The 14,241-nt window shown below is 43.5% G+C and overlaps 1 protein-coding gene across 1 annotated transcript in view; it reads right to left on the bottom strand.

Moving 5' to 3' along the window:
- Nucleotides 1–856: 856 nt before the first annotated feature.
- Nucleotides 857–14,241, bottom strand: part of LOC115470874 (NEDD8-activating enzyme E1 regulatory subunit-like) — a 74,044-nt gene continuing 60,659 nt past the window's right edge. The window contains exons 16-19 of the mRNA XM_030204473.1: nucleotides 13,179–13,271; nucleotides 10,352–10,466; nucleotides 10,219–10,268; nucleotides 857–1,057 (exon numbers count right to left, since the gene is read on the bottom strand). Of these exons, the coding sequence (XP_030060333.1) occupies nucleotides 948–1,057; nucleotides 10,219–10,268; nucleotides 10,352–10,466; nucleotides 13,179–13,271 (368 nt within the window). The 3' untranslated portion in view covers nucleotides 857–947. The remainder of the gene's footprint in view (nucleotides 1,058–10,218; nucleotides 10,269–10,351; nucleotides 10,467–13,178; nucleotides 13,272–14,241) is intronic.

The following is a 14,241-nucleotide window of genomic DNA, read 5'->3' as shown; positions in this document are numbered from 1 at the left end:
TGTAGGCGCATGTTCTGGATGTAAGCAAGTCAATTTTTAAGCACACCTGGAAAAAAGGCTTTTTTTTTTTTTGTGGCCGAAAATGGATGTGCGGCAAAATTAAAACCAGCACGTATCCATTTTCGGCCTGAGACCTTACCAACACCCACTCACTTAGCGGTAAGGTTTCATGCACTAACCAGGCAGTAAGCAGCCAGCGCACGTAAACTGCCAATTACCGCTGGGTAAGCACTATGTGGTAGAAAATATTTTCTACAGTGTGTTTTGGGTGCACATCAAAAATGAAATTACCAACTGAGACACATGGTAGCCAGGCAGTATTTCCAATGTGGTGCTCGTTGAATGCACATGGGTGCCTACGCACCTTAGTAAAAGGGCCCTTAATTGCCTCACCAGTTACTCCCGTCTCTAGATCATTTATAAATATGTTAAAAAGCAGCGGTTCCAGCCAGACCCTGGGGAACCCCACTATCTATCCTTCTCTAGAGTAGTCAGCCAATGCATGACATCAATACTGTACAAAAGGGCATCTGGTTGCATGGGTGATATAAGATCTTTGCAATAATATCTGAAAAATAGCCTATCCTGGCCAAACAAATTGGCTGCTTATAAAAAGCAGATGCTATTCTTTCAAAGGTGTACATTTAATTTGTATTTGTTTCCCTCACTGAGTCTACAAGAAGCCAGCAAAGATTTAAAATGACCTCCTTCTAAAGCTGATCCCTCATTGGTACTATGAAATATTTTAATATAAAATTACATATGTTCATAAGATTCAAGAATATTATTTTATCAATAGGAATGAAAAGTATAACAGTACAGAAAGATTCATATTTGCTGTCAAGTTTAATGTAATACAAATGACATCAACAGCATTTTGCACAATTTTTTTATTAATTTGTCATTTACAATTTTAAACATGAATTAACTTTTGACCTACATTGTTTTTACAGCTGGAAAGTTGCTGAGGTTTGTGACATGCCATTGTATATAAAGGTATTATTAAAAATTACAAACTGGCCTGTAATTATCTTTATAATCTCCTGGGCAGCTGCTCCTGTGAATAGGAGATAAAAAAGAAATGCATATATAATTACAGATAGCATGTTCTAATAGTTACAATTGTCCCAAGGTCTAGAATAGTAGTGTCAATTAGTGGTTATTGTCCTACATGGCAGAACTCTGATTCAGAGTGACAGGGCTGTACTTCTAAAAACATTCAATATTCCAACTAGACCCAAAGTTTCATGGTGCTAATCTATAGTGCTTACACGCTTCAAAGTAGCAAATAATGCTGTGGGTTCAACAGTAACATTCAGGTTTGGAGAAGGCTAACAACAAATACAAAATCCAAATTAGCAATAAGGGGGTGCAAATGCCCCCCCCCCCCCAATCTTATTTGCATCCCCAGTGAAAGCTAGTGTCAAAGCTGCACATCTCCTTTCCTCCCTCCCTCCCCACGTGCCCTATAAACTTACAGAGTTCACCTGCACTGTTGGCCTGGCAGAAATTACAATAGGCTCTCTTCGGTCAGCCCCCGGGGTCCTTCCCTGTCACAACTACCTGTTGCCATGTAGGAAGGATGTAGCAGAAGGAAAGCCTCGGAGCCACTGGAGGGAGGCTGTTGTAATCACTAACCACAATGCCAGCGAACTCTGTAAGCTGGTAGGGCCCGCAAGGAGGTGAGGTAAGGAGGTGATGACAGACACACAAGGGCAGGGGAAGAAGCTGCACTTGAATGAAGGGAAGAGAGAAGACAGGGAGAAGGTGCCCATGAATAGAAGGGAGAGGACAGGAAAGGAGAAGGGACATACTACATATGGATAGAAGGGAAGAGGGGAAAGGAACATGCTGCATATGGATAGAAGGGGGAGGGGGACATGCTGCACATGGATGGATGGAAGGGAAGGGAGAGGGGGACATGTTGCACATGGATGGATGGAAGGAAAGGGCGAGGGGGACATGCTGCACATGGAAGGAAGGAAGGGAAGGAAGAGGGGGATGTGCTGCATATGGATGGAAGGGAACATAGAAGCCAGTGTTGTGGGTGCTTAAGCACCCCCAGTATTGAACAAACTCCTTGACTGTTTCCTTGGAGAGCTAATATTTGTTGGATTTAGCACCCCCAATAATTTTGAAAAGTTAACTCCTATGAAAGGGAGAGGGGAACATGCTGCACACAGAAGGAAGGAAGGAAGGGAAGGGAAAGGGGGACATGCTGCATATGGATGTAAGGAAAGGGAAAAGGATCATGATACACATGGATAAAAGGGAACAGAGAAGAAAGGGGGACATGCTGTACATAAATAAAAGGGAAGGGAGAGGGGGACATGCTGCAGATGGATGAAAGGGAAGGGAGAGGGGGACATGCAGATGGATGGAAGGGAAGGGAGAGAGGGATATGCTGCAGATGGATAAAAGGGAAGGGAGAGGGGGACATGCAGATGGATGGAAGGGAAGGGAGAGAGGGATATGCTGCACATGGATGGAGGGAAATGAGAGGGGGGGATGCTGCACATGGATGGAGGGGAATGAGAGGGGGGCATGCTGCACATGGATGGAGGGGAATGAGAGGGGGGCATGCTGCACATGGATAGAGGGAAATGAGAGGTGGCATGCTGCATATGGATAGAAGGGAGAGGAGAGGGGACATGGGAAGGGAAAAGGGAAGGGGAAACATGCTACATACAATAAAAGGGAACAGAGAGGAAAGGGGGACATGCTGCACAGGGAAGAGGGAGGGGGACATGACGACTAGAAATGGAAGGGAAAAGGGGGAAATGCTGCATATAGACTGAAGAGAGGGGAAGAGGTGGAAAACTAGACAGATTAGGAAGGAGGCAAAAATATGGAAGAAAGTTGAACGATCAGTGCTAAAGATGGATGCAGGGCAGGAAGTGAGGAAGAAAGGAGGCGAGAAAAGAAACAGAATATAAACAGGAGGTTCTGGACATTGTTAAGCGCACAGAAGTAGGGAAGCAGAATCATAGAATGAGAACAAGATGAAAAATAAAATCACCAGACAACAAAGATAGGAAAAATGATTTTATTTTTAGTTAGTGTTTGAACTATGTCAGTTCTGAGAATTTACATGTGCTAGCGTTATTTTGCACTGTACAGGAGGAAATGCATTTCTTTCTATTTGGTGCTGCACTGCATGCAGAGTCTGGCATCTCGGGTTTCAGTTTAATTTTTGTCTACATTAGTAGTTTTAGTTCGTGGTTGCTTATCCTGTATTTGAACAGGGATTCTCTGTGTTCTGCATGTGTGACCCAGGCTAGGATAGGGTGCTGTGGAAGAGTATGAGAAAGGAAGGAGAAAGGTTCCAAGGTGATGGTAGAAATGGAGTTAATGTTGTCAAAGAAAAGCAATAGAGACAAGCAAAGGACAAGGATTGAGCTGGGGCTAATGAGGGGATATTAAACAGTGGAGGGTAGATGAAGGCTAAGAGGGTGAGTACAAAGGATGGAAATGGGGGACTAAAGAGTGAGTGAAAGATAGAGGTGGGGGAGGTTAGCAGACTGGGAAAGAATAAAGACAGAGGGGGCAATGGAATTGCTGGAGAGAGTATGAGAGGTGAAAAGAAGGTGACTAAGTATTAGAGGGTGAGAGAAAGGAAGCCTGAGGGGTAAAAATTATATATGGGTGGATACAGAGAAGAGAAAAATGAAAAAAAAAAAAAAGATCAGTGCCAGACAGATGTAGAGAAGCAATGGAAAGGCAAACCTAGAAGACTAACACAAATAGTGGAACAGGTTGGGACCAACCCAGTTAGAAAAGTACCCAGTCAACAAAAAAGAAAATACATATAATTTTTATGTAATACTTTTTTAAGGATTGGTATGTATTTGATTCGAGAAATGTTCATCTTTTCCATTTTTGTATTTAGCAGAGTACAGGTGAAAATGCATTTTTGTTTCCCTTTTACCAGTATTTTCACTGCTTATAGAGTCTGTCTTACTTGGGGGGGGGGGGGGGGTCAATTACTCAAAACTTCCACAAACTGAAAATGCACTCAATATGAATATTATTGTCAAAGGAAAAATGGCCTCACAGAGCTCCTAGATCAACATGATCTAACAGAGCTAAAACGGACTTCAATTTGGTCCTCTGTTCATCATTGGCCACAAAAACCTTTGATCTAAAGACGGGTAGCTAATTATCGAAATCACTCTTATTGCAATGGTGTTAACTTTCTCATTGCATCCATCTAGATTTTAAACGGCACAGGCTACACTCAATACTATTAATACAAACTGAAAGAAAACTTATCTTCCAATCGTGGGACACTACTGGCACGTTGTAATCTCTAGTACTGGAGCAGGTTTCTTCTCCCCCTCACCACTAGCTGACGATGGCCAGCGTTTCGTGCCACTGCTTCAGGGTCTAAGTGGCGGGGTTATTTATGAAACAAGCTTTTGCTGACTTCTACGTGCCTTCCTAACTTGTGGAAAGTTTTGAGTAATTGATCTTGCGATTGAGCACTTCTACACCCTATATTTTGTATATTTACTTGGGGGGGGTCTCCATTTCAGTTTTTATCTGCATGTATTTTTGTGGTCCCCTATTTTGTATCAGGTGAGGGTCTGTCCCTATTCTGTATGGCTGAGGCAAAGGATTTTGCTAAAATGTGTCTGTGTAGGACTGTGTAACAGTCCAGCTCATTCCAGTTTCCCAGCAGCAGGTTTATTGGTGCTCTAGGGCCCAGTCTAATATTTGTATTACTGTCTTTTCATAGGTGGGTCTGGGCTGTTATGGTTTGGTAAGTTTTTCCTGTATAGGTTTTGAATGTCTTTTTGCAGGGGTTTGTGTTATTTTGCAAAGTGTCTGGCCTGTTTGAAAGCAGGCTCTGGGGTAAGGGTTGCCAAAGGCAGTCCTTGTCACTGAAAATAAAAATGCAAAGGAGCAATGGTCGCCACATCCTAGAGAGTCACCACACAAATTAAAACCTGTCCACTTTAAGCAAAGTGTCTGCCAGTGGAAGAAGCTTGTGCTGTTCATAAGGTGATAATCACACAATTTGAATATGTTTTTTGTACGGCACGGTCTAAGAAAGATAACTCCATTGTTGGGGAATATGAAGTTTGTGATTACAGAACTAGACCTTTAGAGTTTATTATATAAAGATTCTGACCACTCCTATAGAGAATACAGAACACTCCCATACAGAAAAATTTATTGAATGATAATATCAATTATCATGGTAATTTAGAAGTGTGTGTGGCGGGAAGGGTATGATATGCAAAAATGCCAGTTTCACTTCCCTCCCCATACCTAGCTTGCCTCTCTGGTGCCACCCCAAATATTTCTGCCTAGAGACGCCACAGTTTGCAATCTTTAACATTTCAGAATAAGCAGTTCTATCATTAGGCTAAGTGAGGCAGTTGCCCTGACAGAAAGGAGAAGATTGACCAAGAGTCACAGCCACCACCTGCTTTTTTTCAGTCTGAATAAGCAACACCAGTACATTCAAAACTCACAGTTAAGACTCCTTGTCTGCTGATCTCCCAATGCCTGCACAGACTCAAGAAAGCAGGTGGTGGCAGAAGCAGCAGCAGTAGGGGGCTCCACAGACCCTCTCCTTCTTCCATTTGTCTAACAGCTTGGTCTTGTTGGGGGAGAAGTGGACAAATGGAGGGGAGGAGTGGACAGACGGGGGTGGGGGTGAGGAGGAAGGGAAAGGTAGAAGGGGGTATGAGGAAAAGAAGGGCAGGATACAAGGGGAGGTGGAGAGGAAAGGGATGATAGAAGGGAGATCTGGGAATGGGGTAAGATGTGAGGGAAGGTATTGGGGGAACGAAGTAAGGAAGCAGGGGAAGATGCCCCAGAAAAAGAAGTTAGCAGGAACATCAAGTCAGACTTCATGCATGTTCCTGCCTTGCATTCCCACTCCAGGAGCTGATTGTTCCATTTGCACAGTCAATATTTATTTTATTTATTTATTGGGATTTATTAATCACCTTTATGAAGAGATTCACCCAAGGTGGTGTACAGCAGGTACAGTTTAACATGAAACTTACAATTTTGTTAACAGCATAACAATAGTAAAAAGATCAAATATAAACAAATGCAATAAATGAGGTAAACTTGAGAACGGCAAATTAAAACTTAATAATAGGACTAGCATAAAATGAAATAGTATTAAAAAAATAGAGAAATTAGGCCTTACCTGTTAATTTATTTTCTTTTAGTCCTTCCAGACCGGCACAGCTGGGTTATGCACACTGACCAGCAGAGGGAGACTGAGAACCACAAACTGTTCAGAAGACCTATAACTATCCTGTGCAGTCCCCTGAGAGTCAGTAATCGAATATCAAAACAGAACCACCCCCCTGGCCTGCCATGTTCTGTCTCAGAAATGCAGCCCTGGCTACAAAAGCCAATGTGCTGCTGCTACCTTTTTTAAAATTTTGTTTAAAATTATATGTTATGCTTTAAACATGGAGACTCCAACACCACTGCCAAAACAACTCACAACCCAACACCACCAAATAAATAATTCTTAATCATTCAATCACAGACCACACAGAACCACTGACAGAAAATAGGGAGGGGCCTGTGCAATTCTGGAGGGACTAAAGAAAAGTAGTGTCCCTCCAGACCTGCACAACTGGGAAGTACCAAAGCAGTGACCACTAAGGGAGGGTTCTCTGGAGTCACCTCTCCAGCACCCGGATCCCAAAGTCTGCATTCTGATGAGCCCGCACATCCAACCAATAAATGTCACGCAAAGGAAAGCAATGATGACCATACAACCACCCTACAAATGTCCTGCAGATGAACCAAAGAATTTTTCACCCAAGAGGCCACCTGCCCTCGAGTGGAATGAGCTTTAAGCAGACGCGGGACAGCATGACCCTTGAGAATACTGGCTGAGGACACCACCTCCTTAATCCACCTGGCAATGGTAGCCTCAGAGGCTGCCTCACCCCGGCGAAGGTCCCCAATCAAAGCAATCAACCTGTCTGACCTCCGAAATTCCTCCGTTCTCTGAAGAAGTGCTCTTCTCAGTCCAAGCGATACAACAGCTGTTGATCTGGCAAACTCTTAGCCTCCCCCAACACGGACAACTCCAACAACTGATTAATATGGAACACCGAGGTAAGAAGGCACCAGGTGCAAAACCATCTTCTCCTTAGAGATGAGCAAAAAAGTCTCCCTTCACCAAAGTGACTGCAATTCTGAAATCCGCCTTGCAGAGGAAATAGCCACTAAGAACATCGTCTTCAAAGAAAGGTCCTTCAAGGAACACACCAACAAGAGCTCAAATGGTGTTGACACTAACACCTTGAGAGCCAAACTGAGGCTCCACGGAAGAACAAAAGGGCGAACCGGCGGCCATACTGCCCGGAGAACAAGGACCACGTCTGGCTAAGACACCAATGGCACCATAAAATAAATAGAGTGACCCGTGCCCTGGAGGCAAATCAACCTGTCCAGAGTCTCTCTGACCGCCTTCGCCTTTCACCTGGTCCCAGCAGGGAGACTCTAGAAAGAGATTCAGGAGCGGAGAGCATAACTTCAAGATGTAACCGTCACCACCTCGAGGACCCACTGATGTGCCATAATCTGATCCTCTGGCAAAAATCCCATAGTCTCCCGCCTACCGGAACCAGCCCTGACACCTTAATTGGGAACTACGACTGGGATGCTGGGAAAAGAAGCCCTAATCCCATCCCCAGTTGTGACCACCACAAAAAGACTGCGTATGTTGAAAGAACCTGCCACACAGAGCCAAACCACCTCTACCAGGACAATATCTGCGGGCGTCATGAAAATGGCCCCTAGCCGAAAAACCGCATCCTGCAGCCTTCGGCCTATCCTCTGGCAACCTAGGCACCTTCTCCCCCAATTTATCTAGCTCCTCCCCCTACAACAGGGAGCCCCATGGAACCTTACCGAGCTTAAACTTTGAAGCAGCGTCTGGCAATCAACCAAGCAGCCACAACGAGCGCCCAGCCATCACACCAAGCACCATGGACTTAGAGGAAGCCCAAAGGAGATCTTATAACATGTCACACAAATAAGATAAACCCATATCAAGTTTAACAACCTCTTGGTCCACCACAGACCAATCATCTGCAGACAGGTCAAGAACCCACTCAGACCAGCAGAAACAGGCCCGAGGTATCAGTCCGCCACAAACAGCTGCCTGCACCACCAGCGCCGCCACATCAAAAGACTACTTTAAAAGCGACTCCATCCTCCAATCATGCGGGTCCCTGAAGGCTATACCATCATCTATCAGGGACTGTATTCTTGTTGGTGACTGCCAACACCATAACATCCACAACTGGAGGCTGAAGAGACTCCCTATTAGCGTTTGGAAGGGGATACAGACGAACCATGGGCCACGCAACCTTAAACAGGGCATCCAGCGCATTCCACTGGGCCTAAATGCTATCTCTGATGCATAGGAAAGGACTCGAACTTCCGAATGTCCTTCAATAATGGGTCCACCATCAAGCTCCTGCAGCTCATCTCTATGAAAGATCCAAACTACAGAAGCATCCTCTCCAGGGCGCATCTCCTCCCATCCACAAATCCCCTTCCACCGGGTCCGCAGGCTCCTCCATCTCTTCCTCAGACCACCCAGGACTTTCTTCAGCTCCTGGAAGCAACTCATTCAAGACATCCTCCTTCTCCCAAACTCTCCTGGGACATTTGGGAGAAGGGGAAGGTGACCGGACACCTAGCACAGAAACCCAGGGAGCTGTCCAACCTATCCTTGTGAATGCAAAAGGCCTTGTACATTGCTAACACTAATTCTGAAGGAAAACCACAGCTCCTGCCTGACCCGAACCAGGTACCATCAAATCCAACTGAAGGAGCTGTTCAGACACAGGCTGTGGGGATAAAACGGCAACAGTTCCAGCCAAAATCGGGGCTGCAACCAGAAATGTCATACCCATCAAAATCTGCACCATCTCTGTGAGCCTCCTGCTGCTCTCTTTGCTGGGAAGTTACCGCTGCTGCTGAAGCAGAACCCCCCCCCCCCCCCCCCCCAGGTGCACACGATACTTACAGGTGTCCAAACTCATCAATTCCCCGGCGTGCACACACCACACATTTCTTCAGCCACTTGCTCATCGCAGTATAGCACCTGCGTGCATGGAGGACAAAGGCTACTTACCGGCCTCATTCCCCAAACACCAGAGCACTGACCAATGGCCCGGACAAGCAGCCACAGCACACTGCGAGGGGAAGGCAAAGAGAAACAAACCCCAAGCAACTGAGTGCACTAGTGCTGGGTTTTGTTCTGTTTTTCCTTTTCTCTTAGTGCTCCAAGGCAGACCCCCACAGCACTCAAAGCTAGCTGTTTGCAACAAAGCAGATAAGCACAGCCAAGGCTAAATCTAAAACAGTGACATAGGGGAAGGAGGGAGAGATTTGGCCACCCGAGTATGGCACCCCCAGGGCAAAAGAGACCCCTGCAGACCTCAGCCTCAATCTAGCTGACAGAAGGGCTCTGCAGTGCTACGAGCAACGAATAGCCACAGACTAACAGCAAACACTGAAAAAGAGAGCTCCCCTCTTTTCATTTATTTCTTTTTTTGAATACAGAACCAAACTGGAAACCTCAGATTGGGAGTGCACAGGTATACCTGTCCACCATCTGCTAGACTGAGAACTACTGACTTTCAGGGGACTGCACAGGATAGTTATAGGTCTTCTGAAGAGTTTGTGGATCTCATTCTCTATCTGCTGGTCAGAGTGCATAACCCAGCTGTGCCGGTCTGGAGGGATGCTATGGAAATACACATTTAACAGAACTACAGAACAACCATATAACAGAAATATGATAAATGTCAGTACAATACAAACAATACCATAATAGACACCATGGAAATATAGGTGGTGGTAAGGGCTCAAGCACTAATGGGAAAATTAGCGCATGGCCATTTTATCCATATGGTAAAAATGGCCTTAGCATGTGGGAATGACCCGCATAAGGACACACTAAGGCCACTTTTTACCACAGTTTGATAAAAAGGCCCCCTTAATGTCTAAACAGACCCCACACCACCACCAGGCAGTGCTTTACCCTCTGTAATCCTGAACTACATTCACCCCCTTTTCGTTTATCTCAACTACACCATTTTTCATTTAAAATAGAATACAGAAGAACTCCTCTGGGGGACAGTAGGCATTTCAAGGTTAGCAAAGGCAATCAATTTAAATCTCAGCCAAATATTCAATGTTTTAGTGGAAGCATACCTCCCAAGAATGCAGCAATGGTGTGTGGCTCAGCAGCTCCGTAACGGCAGCTACAAGAAAATGGGTCAAGAATTAGAAAAGTGTGTGAACTAGGGAGACATTTTTTTTTTTACAAGATGTGGGCAGTACTTACAATTCATGGATATAATCATCCTTCACTATTACAGATAAGCCATACTCCTGGAGAAGCCCAGTGAGGCTGGATTTCAGTTTTCCAATATCTTCTTCCACTTGACTGTTGTACACACCTATAAAATAACTAACAAATTATTTCTTTTACTGGTGCGTTTTTTATTAGTTTTTATTTATCTGAAGACTCCCATTATATGTTCTTAGGAGAAAAAAGGTGTTCTCCATCTCTGCAATATGAGCTCTTTCCAATATGTAGTAAGCTGGCTCCTAGTCCCTTTAAATAGCTGATCTCCCTGCCCTCCCCTGTCCTGTCTTCCTATGCAACTGCGTATCCTGTATAGTTCAGATGTTAACCAGATGTACGTTTTAAATACAAGTACTTGAAGACAAACTTTTACCATGCAATTTTATAATCAAACCTTCTCAGAAACAACCAGAAAAATCATATTGCACTAATAACCCACCACCTCTTCCTGAAGAGAAACTTAAGAGAAACACTGCAAGAGTTGAGAGCACTGGGTGGTAACCAACCAGCTACAAAATAGGAAAGTGCAAAAGAATGAAGATCTGTGATTATCCAGAAATGTATGTGGTTTTGTTGACTGAGGAGTGGAAGTCATAAAAGTGAAACACTAAAACTCCAATTGGACCAGTACTTCAGGCTAGTTATACAGTCACTAGTGGTCGGTGAACGTACAGTATAACTAACTTTTCCATGGATTTTCATCCCTTATACAGATACCATAGGGCTGAAAACCTCTGACTGAACGGCCTAAAATTGGAGAGTGATGGTGCAGTGACTGCACTATCTGGATATTCAGCACCCCTACTTACACACCACTGCCAGGTTTTAACTTAAACCTGTCATCATACTGACTAAAAACTGACCACAATGTTTATAGGACTGGAACATTTACCCTTTAAAATATCTATGGCACATTCCTTAAATTTTCATTGATTTATATAAATGTAGAATAAGTCTGCGGTCCAATGTTTGGTGAACATATAAGTCCACTAGCCACATATTTTCAACCACTGTAGAGATAGTACTGGGCTGAAAATACTTCTAACCACCCCCATACCATCCATAAAGTAATGGGGCAGAGGGACGGCAACACCTAAAATTTATTTGGCAACAGCAATGTTCAGCCACTATCTAGATAAGCTATCTATTTTGTTTAAGCCTGCTAAATAGCAGGCCTACCCTAAAAACAGAGGCGGCAATGGTAACTTTATATCACATGAATGGAACTGAATATACAACAGCGCTGTATATCCAGATCAAGGGGGGAAGTGATCTTACTATTAAGATGGTAGAGGCCAACCAAATTTTAGTTTTGGTACCAAAACCGTACCAAAAACTGGATTTGGCAATGTTTCAACTTTGGCCAAAAATGCTGGGGAATTTTCGACTCAAAACTCCTTCCTCCTCAGATCACGAGCCAGCTGCTTGTCCGTCCATCCCCCCCCTCCCCCAGTGGCAATCATTTTAAGACTGGAACCAGCAAGAGCAATCCTCAGCTGCTGATTCCAATCTCAAAATGGCTGCCACAAGAGGACCCAGCAGCTATTTTGACTGTGGAGCCGACGTGTTCAGGAGACAGTGGGATCACTCCTGCCCCGACGAGGCCACTAGACCACCAGGGCTTCTAAGATACGCCCGGCAGCTTTGTGTTGGAGGAGTGGGGCAGGCCAGGAGACCATGCAGCCCACATTTGGGTGAGGATGGCACCATGCTGCAGATTTGGTTTTGGCCGAAACCAAAAACCCCATTTTAGGTCACCCTCTATAAGACATTATTTTACTTTCAACTCCAGTTATTAGTAACTTCATCTCATTGCATAAAATGGGACCTATTCTAAAAGAGCACAAGTTGTGATAAAAATAACCCAGCTTAACATAGACAAGTTGATAATTTCCTCCTAAGTTAAACACTGGTATAAGTGTTTAACAAGCCATCACTACACCGGCTGAAAATTTGCCCCACTCTTTACAGGATTGAAATACTTACCCTTTAAAAAAATCTGCCAAATTAGAAGGCTTTTTTTTTGACTGTACACGAGTTGAATTTAATCACTTATATGCTGGTTCTTTCCAATGTAATTATGGAAATGTTATGTTGGTAGAACTTTCTAAGATGGCTTTGCAACATTTAAAATTACTACAAAATATGGTGGCCCATGTGATACAGCGGTTGGGTAGCAGGGAATATTTAACACTGGTTGCCAATAGAGTTGTGTGTTTGGTTTAAAATTTTGAACTTGGTGTTTAAGGTGAGAAAGAGCTTAGGTTCAGTATACTTACAGGACAGAGCCATTCTGTTCCTGAGATCCTGCACTTACTGATCAATTGACCTCAATTTTTATATGACTGGAATATTTTATTAATTTATTTGTTCTATACCAATCACTGGGTAAGTTGCATTCAATGCAAAAAAACCTCGTCTTTGCCACTGATTAAGGAATGGTATCTGCATTTTGCAAAGAGGAGGTCTTTTATGGTGGTAGCACCGTGAAATAAACTACCTGAGGCAGTACGGCAACAGTCAAATTATTTGCAGTTCTGCAAACAAGTGCAGGTGTGGCTATGGAAGCAGGTGTTTACTGGTCATAGTGTTGAAGAGGTTTCAGATGGACTAGGCAGTTGGGAAGATACATTTAGCTAAGAAATGAGTCTGGGGCTTATCTGAAAGTGGAAGAAATGGCCTTCTTTATACCGTATTGTACTTCATTGTTGTAAGTCACTTTGGATGATAACAAATAAATGTTAGCAAGGAAAAGAGCCAATATTCTTATGGCAATTGATTTGCAGGAAAAACATTTACTTACCTGGGTATCTTCCATGCTGTTTTCGAAATCTATCAACAGCTCTTAACATTAGGTACAGTACTATCTCACTGTCTGCATTATCTATCCATGAAGCTAAAGCGGGAAAAAAAATACATCTTAGCCTGTACTGAGGTTAAAAAAATTGAGTGCAATCTATATACCATACAGATTTTTATTTTTCCATCTTTTCTAAAGCATGTAATTAGAATAATACTATTGTTTACATCTTAGCCAGTGGCTGAGATAATGCACCACAAATTACCAGGTGCTATGAGGGACATTTTTTATAGTATGAAAGAAGTCACAATGTATTAGACACATGTCCTATCTTCTAAGGTACGCTCCCGACCTATTTGTCAATTGCGTACAATCATACTTGACCCTCATATTATCGAATGGACTATTCCCTGAAAATGAAGGCAAAATAATCCCAACACCTATCCCAAAAAATCCCAAGGCCAATAGAAGCGAAGCATCTAATTATAGACCTGTAACCTCTATTCCTTTATTGGTAAAAGTGATGGAAGGTTTAGTAGATAGTCAGCTCATGGAGTTCCTACAGGCCTTTTCCATCCTTCATATTACACAATCGGGATTCCAAGCATCCTTCAGCACTGAGACAGTGCTCACCATCCTTTTTTTTTTTTTCAATATGTTTATTAAAGGCTTTTTCATACCGATAATACACTACTACTAAAGGTAAACTCAAAAATAAACACAAAAGCAAACAATCCCCCCCCCCCCCCCCCCGCAAATAAACACAAAGGAAGATCAAAGAGCCATGGCAATACCCGGAAACACACAGTATGGATACACAAAATCAAGTGGTGCTATGTGGCTCCTTACAAAAGTGATCTAAACGAGCCCAGGTCTTCAGCACTGAGACAGTGCTCACCATCCTTAATGCAAAATTTCAGAAAAAGAGCATGGGCAGAAAAATCATAATTTTACAATTTGATATGTCCATTGCCTTCGACACGGTTGACCACAATATATTGTTAAACTTATTAGACCACTTTGGTATTAGTGGAACTGTCTTAAAGTGGTTCCATGGTTTCCTAAT

Source organism: Microcaecilia unicolor, chromosome 5, assembly GCF_901765095.1.
Source record: "Microcaecilia unicolor chromosome 5, aMicUni1.1, whole genome shotgun sequence".
Taxonomy (NCBI): Eukaryota; Metazoa; Chordata; class Amphibia; order Gymnophiona; family Siphonopidae; genus Microcaecilia; species Microcaecilia unicolor.
This window is presented reverse-complemented; position numbering and strand designations above follow the sequence as displayed.